At 42.4% G+C, this 24,894-nt stretch overlaps 1 protein-coding gene across 2 annotated transcripts; it reads left to right on the top strand.

Annotated features, from left to right (window-relative positions):
• Positions 1-1,893: 1,893 nt before the first annotated feature.
• On the top strand, positions 1,894-21,314 carry LOC113964383 (cytochrome P450 4V2). Of its 2 annotated transcripts, XM_027676572.1 has the most exons (12): positions 1,894-2,211; positions 2,461-2,577; positions 8,552-8,664; positions 9,683-9,768; positions 11,265-11,455; positions 11,875-11,944; positions 13,039-13,165; positions 16,011-16,202; positions 17,877-17,979; positions 18,330-18,464; positions 18,632-18,811; positions 20,474-21,314. In XM_027676572.1, exons 1-12 carry the CDS (start codon positions 2,139-2,141, stop codon positions 20,647-20,649), a joined length of 1,563 nt encoding a protein of 520 aa, XP_027532373.1. In that variant the 5' UTR covers positions 1,894-2,138; the 3' UTR covers positions 20,650-21,314. The 2 variants fall into 2 exon arrangements, with proteins under 2 accessions (XP_027532373.1, XP_027532372.1); XM_027676571.1 differs by lacking the exons at positions 1,894-2,211; positions 2,461-2,577 and adding an exon at positions 5,730-6,298.
• The last annotated feature ends 3,580 nt before the right edge of the window (positions 21,315-24,894 follow it).

Here is a 24,894-nt window from a genome sequence, read left to right as displayed (position 1 = left end):
ATGATCCCTTATGAAAAGGGAGTCTCCATCTTCTTTGTATGTACCCTTTAAATATAGGGACATGATGATAAGGTGTCCTCTAAACTTCTTTTCTCCAGGCTGGACAAACACAGTTCTCTCAGACTTTCCTCCCACAGCAGGTTTCTCAGTCCTTTGTTCATCTTTGTGGCCCTTCACCTTGTCCAGCCTGTCCGCATCTTTCTTGTATAGCAGGAACCGAAACTAAACACTATTCTAGGTGTGGCCTGACCAGCACTGTGTAGAGTGGGATAGTGATTTCTTTATCTCTGCTGGTGATGTCCTTGTTGATGCAACCCAGCACTGTGTTGGCTTTCTTTGCTGCAGCAGCAAACTGTTCACTCGTGCTGAGCTGTACTCATACTCGTACTCCACCAGTACCCCCAGGTCCCTTTCCATAGAGCTGCTCCCCAGCCAGGTAGGTCACAGCTTGTGCTGCTCTTCCTATAGTATATTTTCCAAAATGCATGACCTTAGCATGTTCTTGTTGAACTTCATCAGGTTGTTAGCCTACTCCTCCAACCTATCCAGGTCTTCCTGCAGGGTGGCTCTCCCTTCCAAAATGTCCACTTCCCCACTCAGGTTGGTATTGTTGGTGAACTTCACTCGGGTACGCTTGATCCCATCATCGAAATCACTGATGAAAATATTAAACAGTTTTGTACTAATATCGATCTCTGGGGGAACTCCACTTCTGACAATTGCCAGTTTGAAAGGGAACTCTTTACACCACCCTGTGGCTGTGGCCAGTCAGCCAATTCCCCACCCACCACATGGACCACTTGTCCAGGCCATCACACATCAGTTTCTGTAGGAGGAGGCTGTGGGAAATTGTATCGGAGCCTCAGAGATACCCAGGTAGACAGTGTCCACTACTTGCCCTGTATCAACTGAGCAGGTTACTTTGTTGTAAAAGGCAATATTTTGTTGTAGAAGGCAATCACCTTTGTCAAGTGCACTTTGCTCTTCATGAATCCATGCTGGCTTTTCCTAATCTCATGCTGGCTTGTGACAGCTCCCAGGAGAATTTGTTCTGTAAGTTTGCCAGGGACCAGAGTAAGACCGATGGACCTGCCATTTTCTGCATCCTCCTTTAAGTCCTTCTTGTAGATGGGATTGACATTAGCCGCCTTTTAGTCTTCTCGGATGTCTCCTGAACCCCACAACTTCTTGAAGATAATGGAAAGTGGCCTTGTGCCATGTCAGCCAGCTCTCTTAACACCCTTGTTGGGTATTGTCAGAGCCCATCAATCTGTAGGGGTCAAGCTCCTTTAATAGTTCACATACCAACCCTTCCTTCACCCGTGGTGGGTCTGTGTTTGCATCAGCCAGGATTTTTATTCCTAAGGCCTGGTGCTGGAAAGGACCTAGGTGACAAAAGTACCTCTGCCTTTTCAGCCTTGATGGTGACTAATTCATCTCTCCTGTTTAACAGCAGGCAAATATTTTCTATCTGTCTCTGCTTGTTGTTTATGTACCTGTCCTGGTTTCAGCTGGCATAGAGTTTATTTTCTTCCTAGTAGCTGGCACAGTGCTCTATTTTGAATTTGGTGTGTGAATGTTGACAACACAGTGATGTTTAGGTTGTTGCTAAATTGTGTTTGTCCTACATCAAGGACATTTCAGTGTCCCATGCTCTGCCAGTGAGGAGATCCACAAGAAGCTGTAGGGAGCATGGCCAGGACAGCTAACCCTGACTGCCCAAAGGGATTTTTCGTACCACAGAATGGCATGCACAGTATATGAACTAGTGGGAGTTGGCTGGGAGGGGCCCATCGCTGCTCAGGTGCGGACTGGGGGATTGATCAATCAGCAGGCGGTGAGTGATTGTATTATGAATCACTTGTGTTTCTTGGGTTTTATTCCTCTCCTTTTCCTATTTTTATTTTACTTTACTGTATTTCAATCATTAAACTGTTCTTAACTGATGGGTTTTATCTTTGTTCTGATACTCCTCTCCATCCCATTGGAGTGGGGTGTCTGCATGGTACTTAGTTGTGCGCTGAGGCTAAACCATGATAGTATCTGAAGGTTCTGTTCTTGTAGGTTTCAACATCTCTGACTAATTTCAATTTGAGCTGAGCTTTTGTTTTTCTAACTGCATCTCTGCACACCCTGCAATGCCCTTGCACTTACTTGGGCGTAATCCTGAAACCCAAAAGAAGGTTCAAAGAGAACTGGATGAGATGTTTGATAAGATTTCCATTTCTCCTTTGTCAAGATTGAAGAAATGGAAGTAGAAATATGCCATGTGGCCAATCAAGATGCTTTAGGTAGATAGAAGTAGTTGGGATGGGTGCTAGAAGGTGCATGAGAGAGTACTGAGAAAGTTTACCAAGTAAAGGGTAGGGTTTTTCTTTTTTTTTACAGTGAAGCAGTTATAGATAGTCACTAATTTGCTATTGTTTTGACCCTTCTCCCTTTTGCTTTTTTCCTTAGGAGGATATCAAGTATTGAATGGCACAAATATTCAGATCATAATTTATGCTGTACACAGAAACCCCAAGATCTTCCCTGACGTGGAGGAGTTCAGGCCTGAGCGATTCTTCCCCGCAAGTTGTAAGGATGAGCACTGTATGCTTTCCAAATATTTAGTGTTGATAGTTTGCATGCATCCATGACTTTATACTGACATTTCTCGTCTCACTAGGGGGTGTTGTGGAGGAATTTTCACCCCCATTTTCCCTTTCAGTCTTGCAATGGTTTCATGGTAGGCTTTTCAGATGAGTGTAGGTGTCAAGGTGTCAGCAGCAGGGCTGCTGTTGGGATGGCCTCCGTGAGAAAAGACCTGAGAAGAGAACACACACAGTTCCTGCTGGCTCTGTGATGGACCCGCTGCAAGACACAGCTGAGCCCAACAGCCAAACCAGTGACATCTCTGTGAAAATGTATTTATAAAAGTGTACAAAAAAATGCTGAACAAGCAGAGGAGAATGGGGAGGGGAAAGAGAATAAAGCAGCAGTGCAAACACCAAGGTCTGTGAAGGAGGAGGAGGAAGTATTCCAGGCACCAGAGCAGTGATTCCCCAGCAGCCTGTGGAGCATGCTGGAGCAGGTTTATCCACAAGACCTGTAGCCCACAGAGGGGACCTATGCTGGAGCAGGAGAAAAGGGTGAGGAGGGAGCAGCAGAAAGGAATTTTTGTCTCTGTTTCTAACTCCCTATTTTTAATTGTCTATAAATTAAATAAAATTTACCAAGTTGAGTCTGTTTTGCTCATGATGGTAACTAATAAGCAATCTTTCAGTCTTTATCTTGACCCACGAGCTTTTGCATCCTGTTGAGGGTGGGGAGTGAATGGGTGGGTGTCTGGCTGCTGGACAAGGCTAACCTACCACAGCTTCTAACAGGCTGTGCAGCCATGACTGTGTTATAGGCAGGCACATCAAATGTGGACAAGGAATTTCCTAGAGAAAGTGTTGGCACCAAATCTTCTGTATTGCAGGAATGCAGGTAGCAGATTTTTAGTGCTGTGTGTTTCTGTGACCCACATCACAAGTTTTTCCCAATCTTAAACTGCCCCATTTATTCATTCTTCATGACCACTAGCTTTCTTCATGTAATGTGTAGCGTGCTGCTAAATGCTTTGTTTAAACTTGCTGGAGTTTAGCAAGGAGGAGGCCCTGTAGGATCTAGACAAACAACAAAACAAGCAGGCGGAATCTCCACTTGTGACCTTGCGTGAGTTATGATCATCCAACCTGGCAGCGTGCATTTTCCTTGACACGTGGATGCATAATTATAGGTGTGGTGCTTTGGTAGCTACTTAGCCTTATTGTCTATTAGTTATGACAACATCATTGATACCTTATCAGAATTGCTTTACAACAGTAGGCTATGTTCTGGGGGGACGAGTGGTGGTCTGCTTTGTTGTAAGACATGTCATTATCCTTGTAGGGAAGATTTTGGTTTCTTAGAGAGGAGGCAAACTTTTGTGTTCTGTTGGGGATAATTCATTCATGCAAAATGTCTCTAGTGAAGGATCCCGATATGATGGCTACAGAACAGAGCAGTTGTTGCTGTACAGTGAACACCAGGTTGCAGAAACCAAGCAAGGTATGCTTGGTGGAGGTGGGCATCACAGCAATCAGTCTGTCTCTGAAAAACATAACTGTGGTCTCTGTCTCTTAAATGCTGTTCATCTCCTCTACCTCTGTGAGAAAGGATCCACAGAACGATTTGAAGCTGTAGAATTTTAGGCTACAGTGACATGAAATTTACCATCAGTCCCTAAAATGCTTCTCTGAGGACTGGGGGAGATCTCTGAGTTGTCCAGCACTGATGTTATATTTTGAAACGGAGACATGCTGTGTTATATTTTTTTTGTGTAGGTGATGACTGTTGGGGACTACAAATAGCCTGGGGTTTTTTTGAGTAGCTTTCTATATGAAGGTTAATCATGTTGTGATGATGTATGTTGAGAAAGAGAGAAGGTCCTTCTAAGAAAAACCTTTCTTAAGAAAAAAACACAGGTTTTCAGAATGAGTAGTGTACTTCTCTTTTTTTCTTCTGTTGTATCAGACTCATTTTAGCTTTGCTTTGCGTTTTTGTTTTTCTTGTTGTTAATGATGATTTTATCGCTTTCTTTATTGAAGAATCCAGACTGCATTCCAGGGACCAGCAGAAGCCTGTGTTGTCATTTGTGCCTCTGGGCTTACACGGCTGCCTAACAGGATTCATGCCTTCTGTCAACATGGGCAGATAGGCTTCCACTTAGGAAACTGATGGCTATGTAGCTTGCCTTGTGTGTTGGCAAGACAGGGTATGTATCTGCTGCTCTCTGTCACAAAGCATTACAAACAACAACAAGAGTAGCAAAGTTCATTTCCAGCTATTTACTGTGCATAAAGATACAACAGTCAGCATTTATGATAAAGTTTTTGCTGGGAGATTGCAGGAACAAAGTACCAAAATTTAATCCCCTCTGCTGCCAAGGGTCATCAAAATCTTACTTAACTTCTGATATTCTGAGCCTTCTGTGTTTTATGTCTTAGTTGTTATGTTTATGCCGTTTGTTTATTTACTAAAATGCTGATGCAGTCATTGCAATAATTTTTGGCAGAAAGCAAACAGTCTGAGTGTGACTGTGGCTATAAGTAGCTTTTGTGCTGTATTCAGAAGGTGGCTATAAGTAGCTTTTGTGCTGTATTCAGAAGGTGAAGTTTTGTGAATTGGGTGTGAGCTATGCTGTCTCTTCACCAAACTTCTGTTTTACCACAAAGTTTCTGAGCGCTTGCTTTGAGGCACAGATGCTCAGTAGCCCTGCAGCAGTGAGAAGAGACCCTGGGTCCTCCTGAGGCAGGAGTGGCAGCAGTGTATATGGTGGATATGGTACCGCCTCTGCGTGAGCACTTTGCAAGTTGTGGCACAGATGCTGGTGCTGTCAGTTGTGTTATTGGCACCCTTTAACCTGTGCCTGAGCATTCAACAGTGACATCAGTAAAAGCCATTTGAGCTGAGAAGCATCAGTGTGCTTTGCAGTGCTGCTCTTGATCATGGGTCTGTATGGGATCTGGTTTGGGTAACTCCCTGAAAACATCAACCCAACTGAAGCTTAAAGATATTCCCCATCTCACCCTTCAGTCATTGTGTTGGACAGCACTGGAGGAGTTCTGTATGGCAAAATAGTGTTCCCTGAGCACCTGAAAACAGATGGAGAAAGATGATACTGAGAAAACCCATCCTTCCCAAATCAGCAAAAATGTGTTTTTTTCTCTTGACAGTGCTTTATGTCTTTTCCTGCTGAGGTATTGCATGGGCCTGCGAAGAACTTTCTCACTCTTCACTTGAATCAGAGGAGTGAAGTGAGGGCAGGGAAGGAGCACTGTTCCCTCTAGCTTCTCTGCCATTAGGAAATGCTTGCAGGCAGTCTCTCCATGTGCGTGTTTTTTAAATCTGTTTATTTTCCTGGCAAGAAGCTACACCTGTGGTCTTTGTGACAGCTCCGCCTCCTGCTCTCCTGGCCAAATTCCCCACACACTCAGCTTGGTGCAACAGCACTGGCGGGTACGGGCAGTGCCAGTTCTGCAGCAGGGATCAAGGCTTGCAGCAGGAGGCTGAGAGGTGATGATGGAGGTTATGCAAGGATCTGCAGGAAGACTCCAGCTGCTGCCCTTGGGGGCTGGGGTCATCACTCTGTTGTTGACAGTTGTGGCTTTATACTTCCTGCCCTCCGTGATGAGTTACTGGAGGCGATGGTGGATGATGAAGTCAATCCCGGGTATCACCCCCTGCTATCCTGTGCTGGGAAACTCTCTACTCTTAGAGCGGAGTGGAGAAGGTAAGGCCAATTCACGCTGTAGCCCAGCTGTGAGGTCCCTGCACTGTGGGGTTTCTTGGAGGAGCCAGTGCTGGTGAGGTGCTTGTGTGTTTGAGCTGTGGCTGGCTGGGAAGGGGAATGGGAGATCAAAGGTGTGTGCTGATGCCTTTAGGTCTGTCTGGGGCTGTGGGCAATCTGCAGAGAGGAACTGTGTGAGGAGAGGGCAGTGAAGGGGAAAGGAGAGGAACTGCATAAATGTAGCATTATTATCAGTCAGCGATTAACTGGAAATTCAATCTGACAACAGCTTCCAGATGCTGCTGCTGGACTCAGATGGTTACAGTTGTTGGTAGGGTGGAGGATGAATGCTGTGGAATGTGTTTTTCCAATGGGGAGGCATGCTGAGGGCTCTTGCAGGAAGTGCTATTTCACAAAGCGGAGCACTATGTTCTCATGACTGTTAGCTGTGATCCAAACAAAACTTAATTCTCTTCCCCCAAGTAAGCATGTGCAAGGGACTTTATCATGCTGAGTTACTGGGTCACTTTCAGAATTAGCTGTGACTTACATGTGTTAGATGCAAAAGAACTTGCTGAGTATTTACAGTACATCCCTCAAAAGCAAACCTTTCTGTTCTTGCACTCATTAATGGGACCTTCTTTTTTGCCAGGTGCTCGAGAGAACACTAATGTGCTAGATGTTCCCTTTCCATTTCGTACCTGTTTTTTAACAGGAGCATATTTCTTAAGGAGTTTGTGGTGTGAAAGCATTGATGGCTGTGCTGTCAGTGGCCCAGACGCTTCTGTGTGTGTTTGTGATGCCTCTGTATGCTGGTTCTGCTCTGTGCACGTGTTCCTGGCTGTGCTGCTTGGTATGCTGCCAGAAGAGAGACTATGCAAGCATGGTAAAGTCAAGGACGAATACAGCATTGGAACACAAATTGCTCAGTGCTGACCCATGCTGAGACATGGTACCTCTGTTCACAAGGGTACACTGTCATATCTTTCCTCTGCATTGAACCCCAAATCTAAATACAGATATGAGAGATCTTTGGTGGATGTGAGGGCAAGCAGCTTTCCAGGAAGCTGGCTTTGGGGAAGCAGTAGGAGGATCATAGTCAGGATGTTTATATGACCCTGACTGAGAGATGAATCTTTTCTTTTCTTTTTTTTTTTCCCCTCTTCTTTTTAAATTTTCTTTAAAAACCAGAACAAAACAGAGCATTGTTTCTATCTCCAGAAAGCAGTTTACTGGAGACCCTGATGTTCTTTGGAGTCTTTAATCTCATTTGTTAGCGGGAGTCACATAGCCTCCATGCTTTAGTTAAGTTAGTGTCTTTGTTCTTGTTTATTTATGTAAAAATGAGTGAAGTTTGTGGTTTATAATACTTTTCATTTAAAATGTGACAATGAAAAAAAGATAGCTTTTATAAAAACTGGTAAAGTTTTATAGCAGAAAAAAGAAGGGCTTTTCATATGATGGTGATTTGGTTTATTGGTATTGGTAGACAAATGCTGGAAAACATGATATTTTAATCATGGCAATGCTAGGAAAAATATTTTAAAAACAGCAAAATAATCTGACACTCTTAAGCCTGTTGGATGAGGTGTCATTAGAACTCAGACTAGGGAAGGCTATATTTGCGCATTGATTAGGAAATTATTCTTTTTCTTTTTTTTCCCTCTGATTGGGGACCTTTGAGTTTTCAACTCTGCAGAGGCTTGATAGGGTATCTTTTATTGTTTAAACTGGCTTCTGAAAGGGTATTCTGTGAATATCCTGATAATGGCCACCACATGTAGTATTGCAGAATGAACCTGAATGCTGTCTGCAATGAGATAGCATCAGAGACCTTTTTGAATCAAACTAAACACCATCTACTGCTCCTCCCTTGCTCACAGATCCAGCTATCTCCCATGCTTTCTGTATAACTAAACTGACAATATATGGATTGGATGAGTGTATAATAATGTGGGAGGAGGATTGGCTGAATTGCTGAGCTCACTGATGTGAAGTCCAATTGGCAGCTGGACAGAAGTGGTATCTCTCAGGTGTTCTGTGGCATAAATGATCTCATGAGTCTGTGCCCTTAGAGATTAGGACATCTGAATTGTAAAATCCACAGGTGCAAAATATGCTGCTTGATCATAAAGCTTCAACAAAATCAAAATTGCAGGGCATATGGTATAAAAGAGTTCATTACCGAAGTTTTTCTTAAGTCTTATTTGATAAACCCCCCTTTTTGAAAAGTTCTAATCTGCCTTTTTATTCCAGGTTTTTTTAATCAACTAAAAGTTTATTCTGAAGAGTTCAGGAAGTGGTCGTTGTTCAATCTTTGGATAGGACCATTGCCTGTTGTAGTTTTGTACCACCCTGACAGTGTGGAGGTGAGTGTGCTGGTCTCCTACCTATTCTACTGTCATGCAGAGCGGTGTCCCTCCTGTTAGTTTGTATTATCTCAATGTACTTTTTTTTAAAAAGGACTTGGGCTAATTTTCCTTGGAATTGTCCTCTGACCCAGTTCTAAAGAAAGGCTTAAAGCAAAAGAATGTAAAAAAGCCTAGTCTGGGTGGGGAGGGGGGAGAGCTGGGAGGGGGGGATGCTGAAGATGGCCAGGAAATGAAAGCACCAACACAATATGTTTTATACGAAGAAGCATCTCCTTTAGCTTTTTTTTTTCACATGTGTGAAAGCTTCTGCTCCCAAGATCAGAACAGATAAGCAGACAGCAGGGAAGGTGGGACCACTGAAATAAGAATGGAACATTATGAAATACAGGTTTCAGTGCTTGTTTCTGACTGACTTCTGCATTAGAACTTGGTGGGTCTGTCATGGTGCCATGAAATGTAATAATTAGTTTTGCTACTGACAGTGATTGTCCTTGAACTGATGTAGGAACAGTTGTGCTTTCAGAAGAATTTGTAACGGGAAAGCTAGAAACTCGTTTTTGCTTAGGAAGCCTGCAGAGTGCCTTCTGAAGAGGGTTAGATGTTTTTTCTTCCCTTCTGCAGTTCAGAAGGGGTTGCAGAGAGAGCTGTGTTCTCTTTCTCTGCTATGCTGGAGAGAGATAACTCTAACAGACATGCAGAGAGGCCTTGGGAAGGTGGGGGAAAAACAGAGGGGATAAAAAGGTGCTGTACAGGGCATGAACTTGCCTTTTTCTCCCTGGGGCCTGGTGCTTAAATAGCACTGTCAGGTATTTGTAAGTTTCTCATGCTTTGGCCTTCTAAATAATCTTTGAAGTCTTTCCACTGCCTTGGCATTTCTGGGGATACCTACATATTTTACTTTACAACTGGAAAGACAGAGCTTTCTCTCTGTTGGAGTGTTTATTGAAGAAAGAGTGGAGAAATCTCTCTCTATCTAACAAATGATATTTTTTTTTCTCTATTAATTTTTTGACAGGTTATTTTGAGCAGTTCAAAACATATAGAAAAATCATACCTGTACGACTTCCTGCATCCATGGCTGGGCACTGGACTTCTGACAAGGTATAATGAAATGCAGGTGCATTCCTGTCTTTTTGAAATATGCAGGGGATATGATAGGAAGAGATCTTGGTGGCAGGAATGCTGTGTATATCTCTGAACAGAGAGATTGTGTGCATTGCTTATCTCAGCTGGTGATGCTGCAAACTAGTAGGATTGGTGTGAGGTTGGTGATGCTTTGGGGTAAGATTGGAGAGTATCTGCGCCCTGCCCTTCATTTCCTTCATTAAGTGGAGGATCCTAAGAAGTGAGCTCAGGTAAGAGCACAAGTCAGGAGTGGAGAGAGGGAAGAGCAATGATGTAAGGGTTTGGTGTCCTCCAGTCTTGGGAGGGTAAAGGAAGGTTTAGTCTGGATGATGCAGATATTCAAGAGTGAGAACAAGGCGAGGGTAGAGTGGCTTTGGTGTCTTTGAGCCTTTTCTGAGTTTTTACGAGAAGGTCAAGGTCCCCCTGTTAGTATTCACTACTTTGTTTCTCTTCTATGGGCTTTGCTGCTTGTTTGGAGCCCTCAGAGGTGAACTCCTTGTGCTTTATGATGGGACCATGGTGGTGTAAAAGCCAACTGTGATCATGTGGTGTGAGAAGTGCAAGTTTATGTGAGAGAATGAGGAATGCCTTTTATCCTGAATTTTGTTCATGGCCCTTGAGAAGCCAGTTAGGAAGCAGTAACAAAGTGCAGAAAGTTGAGGTCCATAGGCATCAGACATCTTCACTGTTAAGTCTTCTTCCTTGTTGGTTGTTTTGTCTCCCATAGACTTATGGAGGAGGATGTTCCAGTCTCTACTGATTAAGGGCAGCACTGGTAGACAGCAAGCAGATAAGCTGGCCTGAGGAGTGCCCCAATAGCAAGTTAACAGGAGTAGTGATGTGATGGTTTTGCCTTGTAAGCAGAGGTGCCAACTGTGTGTCTGTGGTACATGTGATTCAGAAAAAGCAAACAAGAACCCCCCAGGAAGCTGTTTTCATTCTCTGTGGCTCTCTGCTTGTTCACTGGCTTGAGGGAACTGGTTGCCTGTCTCCAAGGGAATACTTGGAAGCCAGGCCTTGAGGCAGTCATTTTGGTAATGTCCCTAGGCCCTAGTTCTCCGCAATCCTCATTTTGCAGTTAGCAGATAAAGGCAAGCATGACTAGTGATTCAGAGAGACAGTGTGGTGGGTTGAGGCTTTGATGATGAATAGCTGTTTTGTCTTATCGATGGCTTCTGCTTGGTCCCTCTGAGCCTGTGCACTGACCAACAAGGCTGTATTGCCTGGAGGCTTGTTGCCATCTCTATTTGCTGAGAGCAGCTAGAGAAATGGTGGCTTCTGCTTCTGAGAGATCTGGAGCAAGAAATATTGCCATTTGCTCCTTCTGAGGAGTGCTATGAACAGCTTGAAGAGATATCTACAGTGTCCACCTCTTCCAGGCTGCAGTATTTACTGTATACTTCCTGTGATGGTGAGGTTTTTATTTTTGACTTGGAGTTTTTAACCCTTCCTCCACTCCATTAATTTTACAGCACTGGAGACAAGTGGCGGTCACGGAGGAAGATGATAACTCCCACTTTCCACTTTGCGATATTGAATGATTTTCTAGAGGTTATGAATGAACAAGGAAGTATTTTGATTAAGAAACTTGAAAAGCATGTTGACAAGGAACCATTTGATGTCTTTCTGGACATCACTCTGTGTGCCCTTGATATCATCTGTGGTAAGTCCTCTTCAGTTATTTTACTGGGACTGTAAATGATGTGGATGCTCATGAGTACAGCTGTACCAGTTTGTGTGAGGACGTGATTGAAGAGGAACGTCCCTGCATATTGTGTGAATGCATTTCTATCCTCCCAAGGCCATCCTTTCTCCTACGGTTTGTTATGTACATCTGAGCAGGTGAGTTTGTGGGATTGGCAGGACAGAGATAGCATCTGAAGTGAGGTTGTGTTGAAGAGCAAGATTTCTGGGCATGGAAACACAAAGCAAGCTCATCACCTGGAAAGGGGTGTGTGTATTCACCTGTCAAAGGGATGGTGTAGTGACAGTCAGAAGCTGGGAGCAGTAGTAACTTATTGTGTACACAGACTTTGCATTTCACTTTGCACATGTGAAATGTTTATGTTTTCCTCCTTCTAGAAACAGCAATGGGCAAGAATGTGGGTGCTCAGAAGAATAAGAATTCTGACTATGTTTCTGCTATCTACAGGTAAACGGACATTTTCCTTAGCTACTGTGTAGAGCTGGAGTTGATGCTGCAGGTGTTAGGAGGGAAGGCCAGGGGGGCAGAGATGGAGGGATGTAAAGCACTGGAACAGACCAACCCTGAGTCACTAAATACCCTGGAGGTATTTGAAAGACTTGTAGATATGACACTTAGGGTCATGTTTCAGCAGTCGGTTAACACTAGGGTTAACTGGTTGAACTCAATGATCTAAAAGGTTTCTTTCAACCTAAATGATTCTATGATTCTATGATCTCACTCCAAGCTTTCGATGGAGCTTGTTGATACAGGTATGTTACAAAAGAAGGAGTGGATGTCTAGAGTTTGATTCTCATCGATTCCTTGGCCTTTCCCAAATTGTACCAGAAGTGTGCATGAAGTTGGCCAAAATGTAGTAACTACTTCTTGAAGTCTCTGCAGCCAAAGCATGTGCAAGAGCTGCATAGCAATGACAATCCAAATGTACTCCAGTTTGTTTGAGCATACTTGAAGTCTCATATTCTTTGTTGTAAATACTTTTACATGTTATCTGGCGTATATGGTATCTGGAATTGTACCCCAGTTGTGTTTGAGCATAAGCATACTTGAAGTCTCACGTTCTTTGCTTTAAATACTTTTATATGGTGTCTGGTGTATATGGGATCTGGACAATCAAGTAGGAATGTAATGATGTCAGATGACTGAGTTCTCAGGGCAGATATTTTGGAAGCCTGTCATGAGTAGTCTTTTCAACATGGCCAGTGCCTTACTGAAGTCGCATGGGACTGGACTGGATGACGTAATAGGTCTGTTTCAAGAGGATTCCAACTAAATGAGAATATGCTCTCCTTCTCAGAGATCAATGCTTAAAGATATAAAACATGGTGATGCTGGGACAGGTAACAGAAATTTTGAGATGGTGTAAGATCAGGAAACAAATGTGAACAGCCTTCCTTTCAGATGAATGGGTTTAAACTCACACAATCTGTTAAGTCCTACTTCATTAGGGTACATAGAACACTTCTTTTGATTTTTGAAAGTGTGTTGTAGTTTATTTTTTTGTCAATAAATGTTACATGATGTAATTGTTTTGCCCCTAGGATGAGCGATCTAATCCAACAGAGACAGAAGAGCCCTTGGCTTTGGCCTGATTTTTTATACGTGCTATTCAAGGAAGGAAGAGAGCACAAGAGGAACCTCAAAATCCTTCACAATTTTACAGATAGAGTATACTTCTTTTGTTTGTTTGTTTGTTATTTATAATGAAAATTTTAGTTATTGGAGCCAAGTCTTGCACTCAGTAGAGAGCTTCCAAATGGGATGAGGTTCAGCCTCCTTGATATGCATGTACTAAGAGAAGAACTATCTCTCAATTGGGATGCTGAGGAATTCCCTGAAAAGAAGACAATAGTTGACTTCCCCTTCTGGAGTTCTGTCAAATTTAAACAATAGGAAGTATACAAATCCAAGGGAGTGTCAGGACTTAACAGCAGGAATTCGTTGAACTCTTGTTCTGCCCCAGAAGGAGGAGCATCTGAAGCACTTGTGAGCAAGAGCTCACTGCCAGGTTTGGAGCAGTAAACGTAGGGCTCTGCATGGTGATGCCATTTGGTCCAGACCTCAGAAATTGAAGGCTATATTCATTTTCCCCTATTCAGAGCAGAACTGCTCAGATAAGCAAACAGATGCAGGTTTCCACATCAGCAGAAAGACACTTTGACACAGAAACCATTAAACATGCGTCACTGACTTGGCATAAAATGCAGTGTTCTCTCACCACGTTAGACTGGAAATAACAGCCCTTTCACTCACCAAATAATTCCCACGCTACTCTTGCCAACGTTTGCCTTCCAAATCTACTTCAAGGATGTCTTCAGGCTGCCTTCCCTATGCATGTATGATGTCATTGCATCAATGTCTATGACAAAGGAAATAATCTCCGAACTTTGGTTACATATAATGAGCCACATTGTGTTTTTAAATATGTCATGTTTTGCTTCCTTTTATTGGGAATTGCAGCACTGAGACATGAGAGAGGCTCTTAAGAGGACATAAGGTAACACTTGCTCTCTTCCTCTGCTGGAGTTGAATATAAGAAGCCAAATCTTAGAAGATGACAAAGAAACAGTAAATAATAATGTCACCTAGTGTAGGTTCTGACAGAAAGAACTGAGCCAGCACAGCTTCATGAGAAGAAAGTCCTGCTTATCAACCCTGATTTCCTTTTATGACAAGGTAATCCATCTAGTTGATCAAGGGAAGCCAGTTGATGTAATCTTTTTGGATTTCAGTAAAGCTTTCAGTACTGTCTCTCACAGGGCCCTTCTGGACAAAATGTCCAGCTGGATAAACACATCTTGTGGTGGGTGAGCAATTGGCTCACAGATTGAGCACAGAGGGTAATAGCGAATGGGGGAACATTAGACCGGTGACCTGTCTCCTTGACAAATTAGAGGACTAGGCAATCACCAATCATATGAAGTTCAACAAAGGAAAGTACTGGATTCTGCACCTGGGATGGGGCAACCCTGGATATTCGTACAGACTGGGAAATGAGATGCTGGAAAGCAGTGCTATGGAAAGGGACCTGGGGGTCCTGGTCGATGGCAAGTTGAATATGAGTCAGCAGTGCCCTGGCAACCAGGAGGGCCAACCATGTCCTGGGGGGCATCAGGCAAAGCATCACCAGCTGGTCGAGGGAGGGGATTGTCCCACTCTGCTCTGCACTGGGGTGGCCTCACCTTGAATGTTGTGTGCAGTTTTGGGCACCACAATATAAGAAAGATATTAAGCTATTTGAGAATGTCCAAAGGAGGGCAACGAAGATGATGAAGGGCCTTGAGGGGAAGCCGTATGAGGAGAGGCTAAGGTCACTTGGTGTGTTCAGCCTGGAGAAGAGGAGACTGAGGGGAGACCTCAGTCTACAACTTCCTCACAAGGAGAAGAGGAGGAGTAGGTATTGTTCTCTTCTTTGTGGTGACCAGGATGGGACAGGACCCAAGGGAATGGTCTGAAGTTGTGTCAGGGGAGGTTTAGGTTGGATATTAGAAAAAGGTTCTTCACGCAGATTGTGGTTGAATACTGGAACAGGTTCCCCAGGGAAGTGGTCACAGCGCCAGGCCTGACAGAGTTCAAGAAGCATTTGGGCAATACTCTCAGTCACATGGTGTGACTCTTGGGGATGGGCCTGTGCAGAGCCAGGAGTTGGACTCAATGATCCTTGTGGGTCCCTTCCACCTCAGCATATTCTGTGATTCTGTGAAAGATGGTTCCATATGTGACATACAGGCATGCTCAGTGAGGGAAGCAATGTGTGTGCACGAAACTGTATTTTTCTGCCATTCAGTGCTTCCTCTGAACAGAATTGCATGCTCTACAGCCTTTCTTTTTAATTATTGTTTTTAAAAGCAATGCCAGTTAATTGAAGGGTTCTGTTTTGTTGTTGCAACAACAGTGGTAACAGCAAGAAATCTGTCTGTTACTGGGGCTTTACTTTGACCTAGAAAGGGGAAGTTCAACCATTGCTCTCATACTGAAGAAAATTTGGGAAGCTTTAAGCTAGTGGTTCAGTGATGCTATGTGTAGTGTTGATGCAGGGTTGTGGTATGTCCTGTCTTCTCTTCAGTCTCCCGGGTTCCTCAAGGTTGGAGGTGAGATATTTTCCTTAGTTTACGGGATAGGATAGAGAAGATCTTATTAGTGGTTAGTCTGTTCACATTGTGATGATTTTTTTGATTTGCTGTTGCCATTGTTGGCATTCATGATTGGCTGGTTCCAGATACTCTGGATATGTTTACACTTCTTGATGATCAACAAGTTGTTTATGTAGTTTGGCTGTCTTATTTCTTGATCACACAAAGGTTCATTCTAATGCATGGGATAAGAGGTGTCGGTTGTATTTCACCTACTAACACAAAAGTTCATGACCTATTGCTGATAGCTATGCTAACTAGCTCATGTGGACTGCTATAGGTGGATGTTGTTGTTTTGATAAGTTGGGACAAAACTGTATGATGTAGACTATGGGCCTGTACTGAATGCATCATACCTGATGTAATGGTTCTAATCTCAGGTCATTGCAGAAAAAGCTGCAGAACTTGAAAACACCAAGCAAAAGAAACATGATAATGATGGCAACTGTGAAGAAAGTGTCTCCAAAAAGAGAAAAGCATTCCTGGACATGCTGCTGAGTGCAACAGATGATGAAGGGAACAAATTGAGCTACAGGGACATTCGTGAGGAAGTAGATACTTTCATGTTTGAGGTAACCAAGGAACCCATTGGTTTGTTTGGGTTTTTTTGTTTTGGTTTGGTTTGATTTTTCTGGTTTTGTTTTTTGTTTTGTTTTGTTGTTGATGTTGGTTCTATTTGTTTCTTTTGAATGTTTTTTTCCCAGAACCTGAGATTCAGAATTTGAGGGTAGTGACTCTTGTTTGCTTTTAGTATGGAGTTATTTTAGCCCTGGAAGCCTAAGAGGAAATATCAATCTTTCTACCCTACAAAGATGGGATAGAAACATTGATGTGCCCTGGCAAAATGTTGGGCAATACATGTGTGATAGGCACTGCCTATGTGAGCAGGCTCTACTCATGAAAGCAGGTGAGTAATACAAGCTTAATGGCTGTCGTGGACCGTGGGCTCTTGGCTTATGTTGCAAACCTCATTAACACTGAACAGAGCTCTGAATAGTTTCAGTGTTTTGACTTGCATTTTGTCATCTCTCCTCACATTTTGTCCATTGCCACGTTGGCTGCAATCTCCTGGTTCTGTTATCAGCTGTGTATTAGTGTGTTGTCTTCTCATAGAATCTTACACAGAATGGTTTGGGTTGGAAGGGACCTTAAAGATCATCTAGTTCCAACCCTCCTGCCATGGTCAAGGATGTCACTCGTTAGATTAGGTTGCCCAGGGCCCCATCCCACCTGGCCTTGGACAGCTTGAGAGACAGGACATTCACAACTTCTCTGGATAACATGTTCCTCACTACTCTCTGAGTAAAGAATTTCTTCCTAACATCTAATTTAAATCTCTTCTCTTTTGGTTTAAAACCATTCCCTCCGAACCATCTGATCATTTTCATGGCCCTCCTTCATGTCTGGTTCTCTGTCTAATGAAGGATCTAAACAACATTTTCACAAGTTTCCCACACGCTTCCATTAGGTGGACCTGAATTCTGTCTCAGAAGAGCTTATGTCATAGAATCATATTACTGCTATTGTAACCTAGAGAAACTCTCCTCCCATTATTACTATTTCTGTACTACATCAGCATCCTGAACTTCACTGCAGGTGCACTTTTTCAGTACTGAAATCCTTTTTTGGTCAACTTTTCCCTTTTCTGTTCTCCCCTTTTTTCTCTCTCTTTTTTTTTGCTTCTTTGGTTCCCCTTTCCTCTCCCCTTTCCTTACTTCTCATTGCCTTCCTAAGTGCTGAGAACTAGTAGTTGATCCCCTTTTCGTAGGAAGCCAAGAAATATTTTCTCCTTTGGCTACTGTAATGTGTCTTATTAGACCATTTTTAGATAGTTTTGTAAAGGTTACAGATTGTGTCCATTTTATCTCTCCTGCAGTAGTCATTGGCCCCCCAGATGTTATGTTGTTGACTGGACAGTAACCAAAAATATGAAAATACGTCTGGTTCATTGTGTAGAGACTGATACTTCACACAGCTTCTGAGAATCAGGAGAGATTTTGCTTGTGTTATTTCAATACTTTTCCCTTTTAGTCAGTTTTCAGCACCTGACAGAATCATGGGTCATCTTATACCTTGATAATTAATGTGTTGAATAGAGTGTTTCACTCTTGATTCTTGTTTTTCTCATGGTCGTGGGACTAATAAGTGTCACTTTCCATATTACCTGCACACTTAAGTGTTTGCAAAGCCCACTGGTGCACAGGAATAGAGTTGAAGTGAATGTCTTTGTAAATCTGGACCTCTAGGGCCATGATACAACAGCAGCTGCTATGAACTGGGTCCTGTACTTGCTTGGACATAATCCTGAAGTTCAGAAGAAGGTTCACAAGGAATTGGACGAGGTGTTTGGTAAGTTTCCATTCCCCCCTTCGCTGGGGCTTTGGTGGTAGTTGCTGCACTTGTGAGTGGAGATGTGTTAGAAGCTAGGATGTAGAAGGGGAGTTAGGAGCATGCCTTCTGGCCCTTTTGGAGCTTTCAGCAGCTAGAAGTGATTGGGACGTGTGTGGGAAGATCTGTAGGGGTGTTCAAGCAACCTTACGTCTTGGGGGCAAGATAAGCATTGTTCAATATGTGTGTAACAGCTTCTTGTATGTATTCTTGGTGCATGATAGGAATTCCTGGAGGGATGTAGGGTGAGTTTGTTTAGCCAGAAATGAGGAGTTTTGATCTTGCTCATTCCCCTGTTTGTTTTTGGACAGACAACACTGAGCGTCCTGTTACAACAGACGACTTGAAACAGCTTCGATACCTTGAGTGTGTTGTGAAAGAAGCCCTTCGGCTCTTCCCTTCAGTTCCCCTGTTTGCCCGTACCTTGAGAGAGGACTGCTGTATTAGTAAGTAAGCTGTGTTTGCCACTTTCTGTCCTGTTAGCATGTCCTCATTGGAGGTTTCCCAAGTAAATGGCAGCATTGTTTTATTTTTTTACTGTGCTGTTGTGTGTAGAAAGTCACTTATTTGCTGTTGTTTTGACCCTTCTTCTTCCTTTCCCTTTTCTCTTTAGATGGATATCAGGTACCAAAAGGCGCGAATGTTCTTGTTTTAACTTATGCCCTGCACAGAGACCCGGAGATCTTCCCGGACCCAGAGGAGTTCAGGCCTGAACGATTCTTCTCTGAAAATTCTAAGGGAAGGCACCCATATGCTTACGTGCCCTTCTCAGCTGGTCCCAGGAACTGCATTGGTAGGTATCTGAAGAAGCCTTTGTAATGTGACAGTTTGACTTTTGGTGTGGTAACTGAGACAGCAATGAGTGTATCAGAAATTTAAGTCTTGATGTGCCTGCTAATTGTGTACTGTCCTTCTGCCCCCACTACACCCAGCCCTTGAATTCGGGTGCTGTGGGCCCTGCAAGCCTAATGCTTGAGCTGCCACATTTGTTTCTTCCCAAGGGTTTCCTTTCTTCATGGAGACCAGTGTCTGTCACGCTGATGTTTCCTGCTCACTGTCTGTGCAGCCTGGCACCATGTTATTTGGCTCCTGTGTTAGGACAGGATTGCTTCCAAATTTCTGATTCTCAGTGTTAGCAAGACAGAGTGAGAGAAGACAAATACCCTTCACCTATTTTGCTCTGGAAACATCTCCTCTGTCTCTCTCCTAATCTGAGCTGGGTGTCCCAAACATGCAGTCTGCAACTGATGTATTTTTTCCCTCTTTTCTGACCCTGTAGTTGGTTTGGTCTTTTCACTGTCATCCCGGAACTTGTTAGCTCTTCTGATGCCACTGGGATGCTTGGCATTCATCTGTGCTCAGAATAGAGGCATTGTTGGTTTTATTGTAGAACACGTGAAAAGACTGTTCCCTGCACTGATTTTAACTGCAGGTGGGGAATATCCAGAAAATGTCATGCCATTTACAAGAACAGGAAATATAACTTCTTCTGGGTTTTTTGGTTTTGTTGGTTTGGTTTGGTTTCTTTTTTGGGGGGGGATGGGGTTGATTTGTTTTGATTTATCTCATTGGTAGTAGGTGCCCTTCCCATAAGAACAGTAAACTAGGTCTTTTCACGTTCCAAAGAGAGATCTAATCTAATCTAACATGTCCAGCTAGTTCCTGAGTGTGAAGGAACATGTGCAGGAGAGATGGTTCATTAATATCATTGCAGAAATGCGTCACTGTGTTCATGTGTATGGACATCCGTCTAAGCATATTATACAGAGGGGAGAACAGAAAAAGTTCTGAGCCCTGGCTTTGTGTCCTGTGCCCATTTTTCAGTTTAGTTTGTGTGAACAGCCAGGATTGTGGCACTTGGTTTGATTTCCCTCATGTTTCTCTGTTCTCCCCTTTCCTTCTTCACCTTTCTCTGAAGTGTAAATTGAACTTTGCCGTCTGTGCTACCAAATCATCAGCGTGTGTGAGGTTTAATGATCACTGAAGGAAGGTCTGTCTGTCATTCTGTTGCAGTCATACCTCCTTTGCTCCTCTCCACATATATGGAACAATGAGATTTTTCACTCTCCACAGTCCCTGTATGGCATCTTCTGCTCTGGTCTGCCGTCCGTTTCCCCTGCCTAGTCCATCCAAGAGATATGACAAGGCTGTGTGTTGTATTAGTGCCATAAAAAGTGTTGACTATTTCTGCTTTGCTGTTAGAATTCTGTGTGCTATGGGAAGGAAGACACAATGTGGATTGTCCCAGAAAGGCCAGAGTTTTCATGCAGAGAAAAGTGCTAGTATTGTTAGTATCCGTGTAAACTCAATTTTGGCCTAAGGCTAGTTCTGTTCTCAAGGCAGATGCACAGTCCTTGCTCTCTCCTGTTCCTGGGAGTATCACTGTGAACATGCAAGTGCAGCAGCCGTTGATGCAACCTGACAATAACTTTTCTTCCTGCCCTGTAACTCATAGGTCAGCGGTTTGCACAAATGGAGGAGAAAACTCTTCTAGCCCTCATCCTGCGGCGCTTTTGGGTGGAGTCATGTCAAAAGCTAGAAGAGCTTCATATAACTGGAGAATTGATTCTTCGTCCAAATAATGGCATCTGGATTAAGCTGAAGAGGAGACCAAATGCTGGATCAGAATGAAACCCATATCGAGGGTTTACTTCCAAAAATTTTCAAGCTATTTAGGCTGAAAAATGTTTTTAAATCAGATATTTTGATGTCAGTCCAGCAATTTGTTAAAACTGATTGTTACTGTTTCATTGAAGATGTTGTAATAGTCCTCAATTGCTCTACTTTTCTAGTACTTGTGAACTTCATGTTAATCTTTGAACTGCAAGTCTTTAAATATTAACTTTTAATGCCTTATCAGCTCAGATGAAACTATTCTATTGCAACAGTGCCACAAAACCTTAAGTTATGCTAGTAACAACAGCAATGCCTGTGATTAAGTGATCTGGTTACATGCCATAGCATTTGCCAGGGAACTGATAGTCTCAAATATTTGTACAGTTTTCAGGTTTCTTTGGTTTGGAAAGGTACAAGTGATAACTCTTCCTCTCAGGCAATATTTTTCCTTTTTGATAATGACTGTATCTGTGAAGATGAAGCAAAAATCTCTGATAATTTCGCTCCTCCTCTGTAAACATTTACAGTAGTTCTTAAATAGTGAGTGCTCTGTTAGCAAAGTATACTGTAAGCATTAATCTATATAACCATACCAGGAAGTAGATAGTGTGCAAATTACACGCTGGATGTCGCAATGACAGAACCACTGTATTTGTGAATAAACTTCTACTATGCCTCAATATGGAATGAAATTGCATCTGTAGAAATTGCATGCCTGTGTGCAGGTAAAGTAGTGATGCATAATTATTTCTTAGCATCAGTTCCTCTGGGGTGATCAATCAACCAGATTTTACTGTGTTGCTCAAAGCTCAAACAACGAGCCAGTGTGGTCTTACCTTCTAGGGTCTTGTAAAACCCTGAGCTTGCTTGGCAAGTTTCTTAAAGGGGGCTTGGGTACTTCAATTCCCTGAGACAGGCCTAAGGGAGAACACTGTAGCATTCTCAGGAGGTTAAACAATAAACTTTTACTGGCAAACTTCAGAGAATAAGGGTACTTGGCAAATTTCCTTAAAGCAACATTCAATCAAAATAAAGCATTTCACAGAGCATTGACTTAGCAAACTCTAACCCATCCAACTTCCAAGTTGCCCAGATGTCAAGACAAGGAAATTTGAAGAAGAAAAAGAAAGGGGAGAAAGAAAGACTAATAATCACTGCTCGAATTCCAGCACGATCTCAGCTCCTATAAAATGCAAACGGGCCACAACCCTGTGTATTCCTGTGCAATTGCTTTTATTGGCTCTGGTTTCTCTTCTCCTAGGTGGGGTATTCAGTGTGCCAGTGGCTAATAGCCATTCTGGGCTGGACTAGATGTCAAGGGGTGAGGGTTGTGGAGCAGTGCACCATCCCTTCTTGCCTGAATTTACCCTGCTCCCCCTTGCAACTCCCCCCCCTTAGAGTTGTTTTGAGGCAGTAATCATTTTCTCCACTCTCCCACAAGCCATGAAGGCAACGTACAGAGTTTTTTGCTAATTGAAGACGAATCACAGTGATGGAATAAAGTGCCTGTGAAAAGTTTCTGACTGTTGGTACCTTCAGGACAGGTCAAAATCTGTTACAGGCCACACAGCTAGAGAACACACTCTCCATGATTTTTGCAAGCTCTGAAAAAGCTGGTGGCTAGAGCAAGCTCAGGTCTTCTAGCTGATCTGCCCTTTACTTGTGCCCTGTGCCTTGGGACTTCTTTTGGCTGGTGTATGTTGCTCCAGCATGGTGCCTGATGCCGTACAAAGAAGGGAGCCCGCTGATAACCACACTTCTGTCTTTAGGTGCTGATGCAGCTGTTGCTCTTGCCCTATGGTTGGCAGTGAGGGTTTTTGGTGTGCTGTTACCTTTAGGTTGTTCTGGGGCTTTGGGCACCCTGCAGAGGGGAGCTGGATGAGAAGCTCGAGGTTAGAGCTGATACAGCCAATATGGCTTGGTCCAATCTAATAAGTAAAATGTTACAAACTAACAAAGGAGTATTTGGTCTTTACAGGTTTTGTTGATCTTTTGTCTGTTTCCGTGTACCCTTTTAACAACACTTTGTGATTTAGCACCTGGGATACTTCAGTACTTTGTAGAACGTCATAATAAAGAGAAAATAATTTCTATGTTTTCCAAGTAAATTAGAGGTTTCCTTGAGCCTGCCAAATTCTTTATATTCTGATGAACCTAGGTTTTACCATTTTCTGAGGATCTTATAAAAAGAAAGTATTTAATTGCTGAGTTTACATAAATGAAATTACAGACCTTGACAAAGAGTTTGTAATTGCTACTTTTATTTTGCCGTTAAGAGAAAAAAAGTCATGTAGCAATGGTAATATGGCTGCATTCTTCAGCCTTCTTTTTTCAAATAGATTTCATTTCTGCATAATAACAAGAACTTAAGTTTCTAGGGCTGAATGTAAACACTGTTTTCTTTATAATGATATAACTTTTGAGACTACCTTCATATGTTAATACACAGAATACAAATGACAAGTGTTTTCTTAAGGAATTATTTCATACTTTCAGGTACTCAGCAGTGTGAGCTTTCAAGGTATACAAGATTTGCATCCAAGATATGTTTTCTCAGGACATTTGGTATGTAGTTGAAACCTGGAGAGGTACCTCATGTTTTCCTAAACTATGTCCTTAAAGTTGAAGACTTTCAAGACAAGTGAAAACTAATATTACTTCCTTTTCTTCTGTGGGATCTATTTTGTAGAAACAGTTTGTAAGATAGACCAAATTATAGCAATTCTTTCCATAAGATTATTTTTTTTAACTTCTATCTATTCTGGCCAATATTTTTTCTTACACTTTGTTTTTGTATCATACTCTTCTCATATAATGAGATCTCAAGTAAATTATAATTTCTTTATGATCTCTGATGTGAACAAGAAAATAATTGAGACAAAAACTAGATAAAGCTGCAATGAGAAACTCATTATTGAATGTGCATGGGATCAAATACTGACCTACAGTTGCCAAAGTGGAAAATCCCTATTTAGTGATGCACCTAGTATTTTTGCCAAGATAAGCACTGATTTAATCCTGTAATCTTTGTGTTCGAAGCTTCTCTGAAATTGTGGTGACCTCTCATCTTCGGTTGTGAAATTTGGTTTTAAAGCAGTCTGAGACTTCTAAGGAAATAAATATTGAGGAAAAAAATACTGAAGGTATTGAACTTTCTACTGAGATAGCAGAAACGGAGCATATGAGTGTTTGTGGTTAATGGTTTACAGCTGTTATGAAGAACACTGACAATAAACCCTGTGTAACATCTTGGGAGGTTCTGCTTGAGAGCTCCTGCAGATGCCTCAGAGGCACTAGAAGTTTCCAGCCAGCTTGACACAAACTGCTTTTTGGCATCTGAAAGCTGCATGTGTGGACTCATGCAAGAGGTGGACTAATGGTGCTTTCTAGACATCCACCTGCCTTCCTGAATTTAATCCTCATGCTGTAAAAGACAAAACTTCATATGTAGATTTTAGTACACTGCTGCAAACAGATAATTTTACCATGTGTGATCTAACATATTATCTCCTCCTCTTCCAGCAGCTAAAACACTCAATTTATCATCAATCTGCTGTTTTTTCTGTTTATTTGAACTGTATACCTTATTTTTCCAAAAGTGTGGAGTTGGAGTTTTTTGGGGTTTTTGTTTGTTTGCTTGTGTTTTAATAAGATAGTAATGAACTGGAATAACTGCCCAATATCTGACCTGGAAAGCCCAGATGAGAAATAAAAAGTGAAGAAATTAAGTCTTTGGAGAAAAGTTCTAATCCTTTTGTGCCACCAAGTGAAATGCATGCAGACATGCACACACACACACTAAGGCAAAATAATTATTTTAACTGAACACTAATACAGGTTGAGCAACACAAAAAGTTGTAAGTTCAGCTTGTTTTTTTTAATAAATATTCTGATAAGTGGTAGGTTTTGTGATTACTTTCATGGTGATGAAAACTTTGTAATTTGAAGTAAAGGTGAAAATTTTTCCAGGGGTGTGAAAGATTATCATCACTTTTTTGGATAAGAAAAGAGTTGCATATTTGTGGTTATACAGGAAGGCTTCAGTGGTGTTGCCTGGCAATGGTGTGGTGTACTTTTCCAGAGCGGTGTTCTCATGATACCCGTCCACCCTGTGACCAATATAAAAATCTGCTTTTCTGAGTTAAAGGTCAGAGCTGTACAGACATCTTAGTCTCAAAACATTTCATGTCACAGGACTAAACTATCAATGTGTTTTTCAATAAAGACTTCTAGCACTCTCACTGTTGCACACATAAAACA

Source organism: Neopelma chrysocephalum, unplaced genomic scaffold (assembly GCF_003984885.1).
Source record: "Neopelma chrysocephalum unplaced genomic scaffold, ASM398488v2 Primary Assembly neopelma1_42, whole genome shotgun sequence".
NCBI lineage: Eukaryota > Metazoa > Chordata > Aves > Passeriformes > Pipridae > Neopelma > Neopelma chrysocephalum.
Note: the sequence above shows the minus strand (reverse complement) of the source record. Positions and strands in the feature narration are given on the sequence as shown.